The sequence below is a fragment of the Rhinoraja longicauda genome, chromosome 2 (genome assembly GCF_053455715.1).
Source record: "Rhinoraja longicauda isolate Sanriku21f chromosome 2, sRhiLon1.1, whole genome shotgun sequence".
In the NCBI taxonomy this organism is placed as follows: domain Eukaryota; kingdom Metazoa; phylum Chordata; class Chondrichthyes; order Rajiformes; family Arhynchobatidae; genus Rhinoraja; species Rhinoraja longicauda.
Window position 1 is genome coordinate 8,099,146 of NC_135954.1, and position 12,062 is coordinate 8,111,207.

At 45.0% G+C, this 12,062-nt stretch overlaps 1 protein-coding gene across 2 annotated transcripts in view; it reads left to right on the plus strand.

Moving 5' to 3' along the window:
- The window catches only part of cap2 (cyclase associated actin cytoskeleton regulatory protein 2), a 142,547-nt gene that overhangs the window by 14,791 nt on the left and 115,694 nt on the right, over nt 1-12,062 (plus strand). The window contains exon 2 of one of the 2 annotated variants that reach the window (XM_078414714.1): nt 10,015-10,140. The exons of the other annotated variant lie outside the window; for it this stretch is intronic. Within the exon in view, the coding sequence (XP_078270840.1) occupies nt 10,043-10,140 (98 nt within the window). The 5' untranslated portion in view covers nt 10,015-10,042. The remainder of the gene's footprint in view (nt 1-10,014; nt 10,141-12,062) is intronic. 2 annotated transcript variants of the gene reach the window in all.

The window sequence follows — 12,062 nt, forward strand, 5'->3', positions numbered from 1 at the left end:
CCTGACCACGGATGCTGTCTGTACGTTCCCCGGTGACCTGCGCGGGTTTTTTCCGAGATCTCCGGTTTCCTCCCACACTCCAAAGACATCCAGGTTTGTCGGCTGGTTGGTTTGGTATAATTGTAAATTGTTCCTAGTGTGTGCAGGATAGTGTTAGTGTGAGGGGATTGCTGGTCAGCACTGACTCGGTGGGCCGATGGGCCTGTTTCCGCTCTGTATCCAAACTAAATTAAACTAAACTAAACTAAAATTTGGACAGGTACATGGATAGGATAGGTTTAGAGGGATATGGGCCATTATAGGATATGGGACATTACAGTCTGGTACGGGAACTGTTCTGCCCACAACCACAAATCACTACAGAGAGTGGTGAAGACGGCACAGCACATCACTGGCAACTGTCTCCCGGCCATTCAGGACATTTTCTACCAGTGGTGCCTGCGGAAGGCACACAGCATCATCAAGGACCACAGCCACCCAGCACGCAGGCTGTTCTCCTAGTTACCGTCAGGCAGACGATACAGGAGTACAACCAGACTTAAAAACAGTTTCTACCATCAGGCCATCAGGCTTCTGAACTCATAAACACATTTCACATCATATATGTTGATTATTTTAATATTGTCTTTTTATCTGACCAATGTCTTTTTTATCTTATCCGTGGAATATTTCTGCTGAGGTGACCCGTTGTCTTGTCAAATACATTTCATTGTACCATTGACCCTGTGCCAACCTACATATGACAAATAAAATTAAAATTAAAAATTATAAATTAAACGCAGGCAGGTGGGACTAGTGTAGATCGGGCATGTTGGGCTACATGGGCAAGTTGGGCCGATGGGCCTGTTTCCACGCTATATGGCTCTAACTTTGTGAATAGAGTTTATTACATTCTGAAGGACAATGAAATTCTAGAGCCTCTCCCTACATGATGGTGTTCAGAGGTGACCTCATTTGCTGGCACTAATGCTCTCTCTGTTGAATAATTAAGAAAGTGGCAGATGTTTGCTGCGCCTTACAAACCCCTATCAGCTTTTGTACCAAAGTAAAATTGCAGGGAAAGTAGATAAATTTCTTGTGATTTTGTTTTTTTGTACTTACAAAATGAACATTGTTCCTGTTATCCTCCTCAAGGATTTGGTAGTTTTGGGGATTTGTGGAAGCATGACAATAGACAATAGACAATAGGTGCAGGAGTAGGCCATTCAGCCCTTCGAGCCAGCACCGCCATTCAATGCGATCATGGCTGATCACTCTCAATCAGTACCCCGTTCCTGCCTTCTCCCCATACCCCCTCACTCCGCTATCCTTAAGAGTTCTATCCAGCTCTCTCTTGAAAGCATCCAACGAACTGGCCTCCACTGCCTTCTGAGGCAGAGAATTCCACACCTTCACCACTCTCTGACTGAAAAAGTTCTTCCTCATCTCCGTTCTAAATGGCCTACCCCTTGTTCTTAAACTGTGGCCCCTTGTTCTGGACTCCCCCAACATTGGGAACATGTTTCCTGCCTCTAATGTGTCCAATCCCCTAATTATCTTATATGTTTCAATAAGATCCCCCCTCATCCTTCTAAATTCCAGTGTATACAAGCCTAATTGCTCCAGCCTTTCAACATACAACAGTCCCGCCATTCCGGGAATCAACCTAGTGAACCTACGCTGCACACCCTCAATAGCAAGAATATCCTTCCTCAAATTTGGAGACCAAAACTGCACACAGTACTCCATGTTTAAACCGACTGGATCTTCACACAATGTTGAGTTTGAGTTTAGTTTACTGTGACGTGTACCAAGGTACATAGAAACATAGAAAATAGGTGCAGGAGGAGGCCATTTGGCCCTTCGAGCCAGCACCGCCATTCATTTTGATCATGGCTGATCATCCACAATCAGTAACCCGTGCCTGCCTTCTCCCCATATTCCTTGATTCTGCTAGCCCCTAGAACTCTATCTAACTCTCTTTTAAATTCGTCCAGTGAATTGGCTTCCACTGCCTTCTGTGGCACAGAATTCCACAAATTCACAATTTTCTGGGTGAAAAAGTTTTTTGTCATCTCAGTTTTAAATGGCCTCCCCTTTATTCTTAGGCTGTGGCCCCTGGTTCTGGACTCCCCCAACATTGGGAACATTTTTCCTGCATCTAGCTTGTCCAGTCCTTTTATAATTTTATAGGTTTCTTTCAGATCCCCTCTCTTCCTTCCAAATTCCAGCGAATACAAGCCCAGTCTTTCCAATCTTTCCTCATATGACAGTCCTGCCATCCCAGGGATTAATCTCGCAAACCTACATTGCACTGCCTCAGTAGCAAGGATGTCCTTCCTCAAATTAGGAACAGTGAAAAGCTTTTCATAAGTTCATAAGTGATAGGAGCAGAATTAGGCCATTCAGCCCATCAAATGTACTCTGCCATTCAATCAAGGCTGATCTCTCCCTCTTAGAAACATAGAAACATAGAAAATAGGTGCAGGAGTAGGCCATTCGGCCCTTCGTGCCTGCACCGCCATTCAATATGATCATGGCTGATCATTCAGCTCAGTAGCCTGTACCTGCCTTCTCTCCATACCCCCTGATCCCTTAAAGGGCCACATCTAACTCCCTCTTAAATATAGCCAATGAACTGGCCTCAACTACCTTCTGTGGCAGAGAATTCCACAGACTCACCACTCTCTGTGTGAAGAAATGTTTTCTCATCTCGGTCCTAAAAGACTTCCCCCTTATCCTTAAGCTGTGACCCCTGGTTCTGGACTCCCCCAACATCGGGAACAATCTTCCCGCATCTAGCCTCTCCAACCCCTTAAGAATTTTATATGTTTCTATAAGATCCCCCCTCAGTCTTCTAAATTCCAGCGAGTACAAGCCCAGTCTATCTAGTCTTTCCTCATATGTAAGTCCCGCCATCCCAGGGATCAATCTGGTGAACCTTCTCTGTACTCCCTCTAAGGCAAGAACGTCTTTCCTCAGGTTAGGAGACCAAAACTGCACACAATACTCCAGGTGCGGTCTCACCAAGGCCCTGTACAACTGCAGCAGAACCTCCCTGCTCCTAAACTCAAATCCTCTTGCTATGAATGCCAACATACCATTCGCTTTCTTCACTGCCTGCTGCACCTGCATGCTTGCTTTCAATGACTGGTGCACCATGACACCCAGGTCACGTTGCATCTCCCCTTCTCCCAATCGGTCACCATTCAGGTAATACTCTGCTTTCCTGTTCTTGCCGCCAAAGTGGATAACCTCACATTTATCCACATTATATTGCATCTGCCATGCATTTGCCCACTCGCCTAATCTATCCAAGTCACTCTGCAGCCTCCTAGCATCCTCCTCGCAGCTAACACTGCCACCCAGCTTCGTGTCATCCGCAAACTTAGAGATGTTGCATTCAATTCCCTCGTCCAAATCATTAATATACACTGTAAATAACTGGGGTCCCAGCACTGAGCCTTGCGGTACCCCACTAGTCACTGCCTGCCATTCCGAAAAGGACCCGTTTATTCCTACTCTTTGCTTCCTGTCCGCCAACCAATTTTCTATCCACCTCAACACTGAACCCTCAATACCGTGTGCTTTAAGTTTGTACACCAATCTCCTATGTGGGACCTTGTCGAAGGCCTTCTGAAAGTCCAGATATAACACATCGACTGGTTCTCCCTTATCCACTCTACTAGTTACATCCTCGAAAAATTCTATAAGATTCGTCAGACATGATTTGCCTTTGGTAAATCCATGCTGACTTTGTCCGATGATTTCACCACTTTCCAAATGTAATGCTATCACATCTTTAATAACTGACTCTAGCATTTTCCCCACTACCGATGTTAGGCTAACTGGTCTATAATTCCCCGTTTTCTCTCTCCCTCCCTTTTTAAAAAATGAGATTACATTAGCCACCCTCCAGTCCTCAGGAACTACTCCAGAATCTAAAGAGTTTTGAAAAATTATCACTAATGCATCCACTATTTCTGAGGCTACTTCCTTAAGCACTCTGGGATGCAACCTATCTGGCCCTGGGGATTTATCTGCCTTTAATCCATTTAATTTACCTAACACCACTTCCCGACTAACCTGGATTTCCCTCAGTTCCTCCATCTCTTTAGACCCCCGGTCCCCCGCTATTTCCGGCAGACGGTTTATGTCTTCCTTAGTGAAGACAGAACCAAAGTATTTGTTCAATTGGTCTGCCATCTCCTTGTTCCCTATGATCAATTCACCTGTTTCCGACTGCAAGGGACCTACATTTACCTTAACTAATCTTTTTCTCTTGACATATCTATAAAAGCTTTTGCAGTCTGTTTTTAATGTTCCTTGCCAGTTTTCCCCTCATAATCTATTTTCCCTTTCCTAATTAAGCCCTTTGTCCTCCTCTGCTGGACTCTGAATTTCTCCCAGTCCTCTGGTATGCTACTTTTTCTGGCTAATCTGTATGCTTCATCTTTTGTTTTAATACTATCCTTGATTTCCCTTGTTAGCCACGGATGCACTACCTTTCCTGGTTTGTTCTTTTGCCAAACTGGGATGAACACTTGTTGTAGTTCATCCATGCGACCTTTAAATGCCTTCCATTGCATGTCCACCGTCAACCCCTTCAGCATCAATCGCCAGTCTATCTTGGACAATTCACGCCTCATACCCTCAAAGTTACCTTTCTTTAAGTTCAGAACACTTGTTTCTGTATCGACTTTGTCACTCTCCATCCTAATGAAGAACTCTACCATATTATGATCACTCTTGCCCAAGGGGCCTCGCACAACAAGACTGCTAACTAACCCTTCCTCATTACTCAATACCCAGTCTAGAATGGCCTGTTCTCTCGTTGGTTCCTCGACATGTTGGTTTAGAAAACCATCTCTCAAACATTCCAAGAAATCCTCTTCCTCAGCACCCCTGCCAGTTTGGTTCACCCAATCTATATGTAGATTGAAGTCACCCATTATAACTGCTGCGCCTTTAGTGCATGCATTTCTAATTTCCTGCTTGATGCCATCCCCAACCTCCCTACTGCTGTTAGGTGGCCTGTACACAACTCCCACTAGCGTTTTCTGCCCCTTAGTGTTTCGTAGCTCTACCCATATTGATTCCACTTCCTCCAAGCTAATGTCCTTCCTTTCCACTGCTTTAATCTCCTCTCTAACCAGTAACGCTACCCCACCTCCTTTTCCTTTCTGTCTATCCCGCCTGAATATAGAATATCCCTGGATGTTGAGCTCCCAGCCTTGGTCACCCTGGAGCCATGTCTCCGTAATCCCAACTATATCATAATCATTAATAACTATCTCCACATTTAATTCATCCACCTTATTACGTATACTCCTTGCATTGAGACACAAAGCCTTCAGGTTTGTTTTTACAACTCTCTTACCCCTTGTACGATTATGTTGAAAAGTGGCCCTTTTTGATTTTTGCCCTGGATTTGTCTGCCTGCCACTTTTACTTTTCACCTTGCTACCTGTTGCTTCTACCCTCATTTTACACCCCTCTGTCTCTCTGCTCCAGCTCCCATCCCCCTGCCACATTAGTTTAAATCCTCCCCCGACAGTAGAATCCCATTCTACTGCTTTCTCCCCAGAAACCCATGACACCCGTACTAATCAAGAATCTATCTATCTCTGCCTTAAAAATATTCTCTGGCTTGGCCTCCACAGCCTTCTTGCGTGCTAACCAGTCTGCGTAAAGACAATACATGATTACAATCATGCCATCTACGGTGTGCAGATACATGAATAACAATTGGTACAAGATAAAGCTAGTAAAGTACAATCAAAGATGGTCCGAGGGTCTTCAATGAGGTAGATAGTAGTTCAGGACTATCACAACGTTCAAGAACTATCGCAACGTTTAAGGAACATTTGGACAGGTACATGGATAGGACAGGTGGGGCTATTTGGTCTGTGATATCTGTTGTAGAGTCATAGAGTGATCCAGCGTGGAAACAGGCCTTTCGGCCCAACTTGCCCGCACCGGCCAACATGTCCCATCTACACTAGACCCATCCGCCTGTGTTTGGCCCATATCCCTCTAAACCTACCCTATCCAAGTTCCTGTCTAAATGCTTCTTAAATGTTGTGATGGTATATGCCTCAACTACCTCCACAGCTCAGTTCATAAACCCACCACCCATGTGTGAAAATGTTTACCCCTCAGGTTCCTATTAAATCTTTCATCCCCCCCTCACCTTAAACTTATGTCCTCTGGTCCTCGATTCCCCTATTCTGAGCAAGAGACTCTGTGCGTCTGCCCGATCTATTCCCCTCATGATTTTGTACACCTCTATAAGATCACCCCTGATCCTCCTGTGCTCCAAGGAATAGAGTCCCAGCCTACTCAACCTCTCCCTATAGCTCAGACCCAAGAGTTTAATGTGAGTGGATAAAAATGCATTGCCCTTGCAAAGGGATTTTCTTCATTTGCCCAGAGCTTAATGGAACCAAGAATGAGCTGCTTTAGTGAGATGGTCAGTATAGAATCATCAGAGCAGATAATGAGGATGTTCAGCCCATTTTGTTTATACTGACTGATTGCAGAGAAATCCATTCATCCTATTTACCTGCACCTCTTGCCGCTTCACTGCGAATTCTCCTCAAGGTATGTCTACTTTGAAGAAGTTCTCCTCTCTTCGACGAGAGTTTAGCAACATGCTCTCTCACTGCTCCCCCTCTGTGATTCATCCTGCCCTCCAACTCTATCTCCTGAGATACTGCCTGACCCGCTGAGTTACTCCAGCATTTTATGTCTACATCCTATTTACCAGTTCTTTTCCTGTAAAGCATTAAATTATTTTCTCGACTTGGGTTGCTTACAGTGGTGGCGCAGCGTTAGAGTTGCTGTGTTACAATGAATGCAGCGCCGGAGACCAGGGTTCGATCCTGACTACGGGTGCTGTCTGTACAGAGTTTGTACGTTCTCCCTGTGACCTGCGTGGGTTTTCTCCGAGATCTTCGGTTTCCTTCCACACTCCAAAGACGTACAAGTTTCTATATTGTACATATAATAAAGTACATCTGTACAGGTACATGGATGGTTGGCCACAGTTTAAGAATAAGGGGTAGGCCATTTAGAACAGAGATGAGGAAAACCTTTTTCAGTCAGAGTTGTGAATCTGTGGAATTCTCTGCCTCAGAGGGCAGTGGAGGCCAATTCTCTGAATACATTCAAGAGAGAGCTACATAGAGCTCTTAAGGATAGCGGAGTCAGGGGGTATGGGGAGAAGGCAGGAACGGGGTATTGATTGAGAATGATCAGCCATGATCACATTGAATGGCGGTGCTGGCTCGAAGGGCCGAATGGCCTCCTCCTGCACCTATTGTCTATTGATGGGAAAGTCTTGTAGGAATATTATCTAAATTCTGGCAGATAGGGCTAGCTTAGATAGACATGTTTAGAGATACAGCACGGAAACAGCCCCTTCGACCCGACCAGTGATCCCCGCACATTAACATTATCCTACACCAACTAGGGACAATTTTTTTAACATTTATCAAGCCAATTTACCTCCAAACCTGTACGTCTTTGGAGTGTGGGGGGGAAACCGAAGATCTCGGAGAAAACCCACGCAGGTCACGGGGAGAACGTACAAACTCCGTACAGACAGCACCCGTAGTCGGGATTGAACCCGGGTCTCCGGTGCTGCATTCGCCGTAAGGCAGCAACTCTACCGCTGCGCCACCGTGACCACCCACATCTTGGGTGGCATGGAATAGTTGGGCCAAGGGGCCTATTTCCGTGCTTGTACGACTCTGACTCGAACTCTGAGTGAAGACCTTCCTTGTTGACTACATAGAAATGTTCCAGGTTTTCTCTGCAGCGGTTCTGGGTGATCAATTGCTTTGGAAAGATGCTACTGTTCATCATGACATGTCAGCAAACATGAAGGGTGGTGTTATTGATGTTCACTGTACAGTTTGACTTTAGACGTTTGAGATAGAGCTTGGTAACAGGCCCTTTGGCACTACGAGAATCGCACCGACCGGCGATCACCCCGTACACTATCCTACACACTAGGGACTACTTACAATTTATGGAAGCCAATTAACCTATGAATCAGGTAGACACAAGATGCTGGAGTAACTCAGTGGGTCAGGCAGCATCTCGGGAGAGAAGGAATGGGTGACTTTTCGGGTTGAGACCCTTCTTCAGTCTAGACACGAAATGTCACCCATTCCTTCTCTCCCGAGATGCTGCCTGACCTGCTGAGTTACTCCAGCATTTTGTGTCTACCTTCGATTTAAACTAGTATCTGCAATTCTTTTCCTACAACCTACGAATCAGTATGTCTTTGGAAAAAAACACAGTACCCGGAGAAAACCCACGCAGATCACGGGGAGAACCTACAAACTCTGTACAGACAGCACCCGCAGTCAGGATCTAACGCGGGTCTCTGACGCTGTCAGGCAGCAACTGTGCCGACCAGTTCAGAGATGCATGTTATATTCAGAGAGGGCACTACGTTATAAGAAAGATGTTGCCTAGCTGGAAAGGATACATAGAAGATTTAAGAGGATGTTGCCTGGACTAGAGGGACTGAGCTAGAATCTCTTGCCCAGAGTAGATGAATCAAGGACCAGAGGAAATAGGTTTAAGGTGATGGGTAAAAGATTTCATAGGAATCTGAGGGCTAACTTTTTCACACAACGGGTGGTGGGTGTATGGAACAAGCTGCCAGGGGAGGTAGTTAAGGCTGGGACCAATCCAACGTTTAAGAAACAGTTAGACAGCTACATGGATAGGACAGGTTTGGAGGGATATGGGCCAAACGCTGGCAGGTGGTACTCATGTAGCTGGGACATGTTGGCCAGTGTGGGCAAGTTGGACCAAATGGTCTGTTTCCATGCTGTATCACTCTATAGACTCAAAATGCTGGAGCATCTCTGGAGAGAAGGAATGGGTAGAGATGCATATGTTGGATATGGTCCCAGCAGGTCTTTGTCATGTTTAAACAGAAGGTTTACTTGTCCAATAAGATTGGTTCTACAGCTTCGGGATCAACGCTATCAAGATTGCAAAACTGAATTGGTGCTACCTCAAGTCTCCAGTTTGTCATTAGTAAGGTGGAGAGGCATTACTCATATGTTTCCAGTGTTTGCAGCCATGAGCTATTGAAAATATTTTGCTTGGTGTGCATAATGTGAAAAAAAATTGCTGCTCCTCTGTGCCTAAGGTGCTATTACGTTTATAATTCTGGATTTTCCGTTCCTGTTTTGTTTTCACATTTGTGATCAAAATTCATCGATGTAGAAACAAAGAACTGCAGATGCTGGTTTGTACCCAAAGATAGATACAAAGTGCTAGAGTAACTCAGCGAATTTAGAAGGATGAGAGGGGATCTTATTGAAACATATAAAATTGGATTAAAAGGGATTGACGCAGCCGCGCCACCCAGCGATCCCCGCACATAAACACTATCCTACACCCACTAGGGACAATTTTTACATTTGCCCAGCCAATTAACCTACATACCTGTACGTCTTTGGTGTGTGGGAGGAAACCGAAGATCTCGGAGAAAACCCACGCAGGTCACGGGGAGAACGTACAAACTCCGTACCGACGGTGCCCGTAGTCAGGATCGAACCTGAGTCTCCGGCGCTGCATTCGCCGTTGGGGGAGTCCAGAACCAGGGGCCACAGTTTAAGAATAAGGGGTAGGCCATTTAGAATGGAAATGAGGAAAAGCTTTTTCACCCAGAAAGTTGTAAATCTGTGGAATTCTCTGCCTCGGAAGGCAGTGGAGGCCAATTCTCTGGATGCTTTCAAGAGAGAGCTAGATAGAGCTCCTGGGGCTAGTCGAATCGAGGGGTATGGGGAGAAGGCAGGCGCAGGTTACTGATTGTGGATGATCAGCCATGATCACAATGAATGGCGGCGCTGGCTTGAAGGGCCAAATGGCCTCCTCCTGCATCTATTGTCTATTGTCAATTATTATTCATTTAATTCATATTTCCGCCCACAGTTACAGAGGGCTAAGTTTGAACCTCCACACAGGGCAACAAGGTGGAGTAGTGATAGAGTTTCTGTCTTACAGCGCCAGAGACCCGGGTTCGATCCTGACTATGGGTGCTGTCTGTATGAAGTTTGTACGTTCTCCCCGTGACCTGCATGGTTTTTTCCAGCTACTCTGGTTTCCTCCCACACTCCAAAGACTTACAAGGTTTGTGGGTTAATCTTAGTTTCGTAGAGTTTATTGTCACGGTACAGTGAAAAGCTTTTGTTGTGTGTCATCCAGTCAAGACTTGAGGCTGTAATCGCTGCCAAAGGTGCCTCAACAAAGTACTGAGTAAAGGGTCTGAATATTTATGTAAATGTGATATTTCAGTTATTTCTTTTTAATTACTTTGCAAAAATTTCTAAACACCTGTTTTTGCTTTTTTTAATTATGGGGTATTGTGTGTAGATTGTAGATTTAAAAAAAAAAAAAGAATTTAATCCATTTTAAAATAAGATTTTTAGATTTTTAGATTTAGAGATAAGGCTGTAACGTAACAAAATGTGGAAAAAGTGAAAGGGCCTGAATACTTTCTGAATGCACTTTCTTGCGCGCTATCCAGTCAAGAAAAGACTATACATGAAGGGTAGCTAATGTCACACCACTTTTCAAAAAGGGAGGGAGAGAGAAAACGGGGAATTACAGACCAGTTAGTCTAACATCGGTACTGGGGGAAATGGTAGAGTCAGTTATTAAAGATGGGATAGCAGCACATTTGGAAAATGGTGAAATCATTGGACAAAGTCAGCATGGATTTATGAAAGGTAAATCATGTCTGACGAATCTTATAGAATTTTTCGAGGATGTAACTAGTAGAGTGGATAAGGGAGAACCAGTGGATGTGTTATATCTGGACTTCCAGAAGGCTTTCGACAAGGTCCCACATAAGAGATTAGTATGCAAACTTAAAGCATATGGTATTGTGGGTTCAGTATTGATGTGGATAGAGAACTGGCTGGCAGACAGGAAGCAAAGAGTAGGAATAAACGGGTCCTTTTTAGAATGGCAGGCAGTGACTAGTGGGGTACCGCAAGGCTCAGTGCTGGGACCTCAGCTATTTACAATATATATTAATGATTTAGACGAGGGAATTGAATGCAACATCTCCAAGTTTGCGGATGACACGAAGCTGGGGGGCAGCGTTGGCTGTGAGGATGCTAAGAGGCTGCAACGTGACTTGGTTAGGTGAGTGGGCAAATGCATGGCAGATGCAATATAATGTGGATAAATGTGAGGTTATCCACTTTGGTGGCAAGGTCAGGAAAGCAAACTATTACCTGAATGGTGGCCAATTAGGAGAAGGGGAGATGCAACGAGACCTGGGTGTCGTGGTACACCAGTCATTGAAAGTAGGCATGCAGGTGCAGCAGGCAGTGAAGAAAGCGAATGGTATGTTAGCATTCATAGCGAGGGGATTTCAGTATAGGAGCAGGGAGGTTCTGCTGCAGTTGTACATGGCATTGGTGAGACCACACCTGGAGTATTGCGTACAGTTTTGGTCTCCTAATCTGAGGAAATACATTCTTGCCACAGAGGGAGTACAGAGAAGGTTCACCAGATTGATTCCTGGGATGGCAGGATTTTCATATGAAGAAAGACTGGATAGACTCGGCTTGTACTCGCTGGAATTTAGAAGATTGAGGGGGGATCTTATAGAAACGTACAAAATTCTTAAGGGGTTGGACAGGCTAGTTGCAGGAAGATTGTTCCCGATGATGGGGAAGTCCAGAACAAGGGGTCACAGTTTAAGGATAAGGGGGAAGTCTTTTAGGACCGAGATGAGAAAGTTTTTTTTCACACAGAGAGTGGTGAATCTGTGGAATTCTCTGCCACAGAAGGTAGTTGAGGCCAGTTCATTGGCTATATTTAAGAGGGAGTTAGATGTGGCCCTTGTGGCTAAAGGGATCGGGGGTATGGAGAGAAAGCATGTACTGGATACTGAGTTGGATGATCAGCCATGATCATATTGAATGGCGGTGCAGGCTCAAAGGGCCGAATGGCCTACTCCTGCACCTATTTTCTTTGTTTTCTATGTCTATGAATATGGATACAGGATAAAGGATATAATGTTTCGTGCATGATAAAGT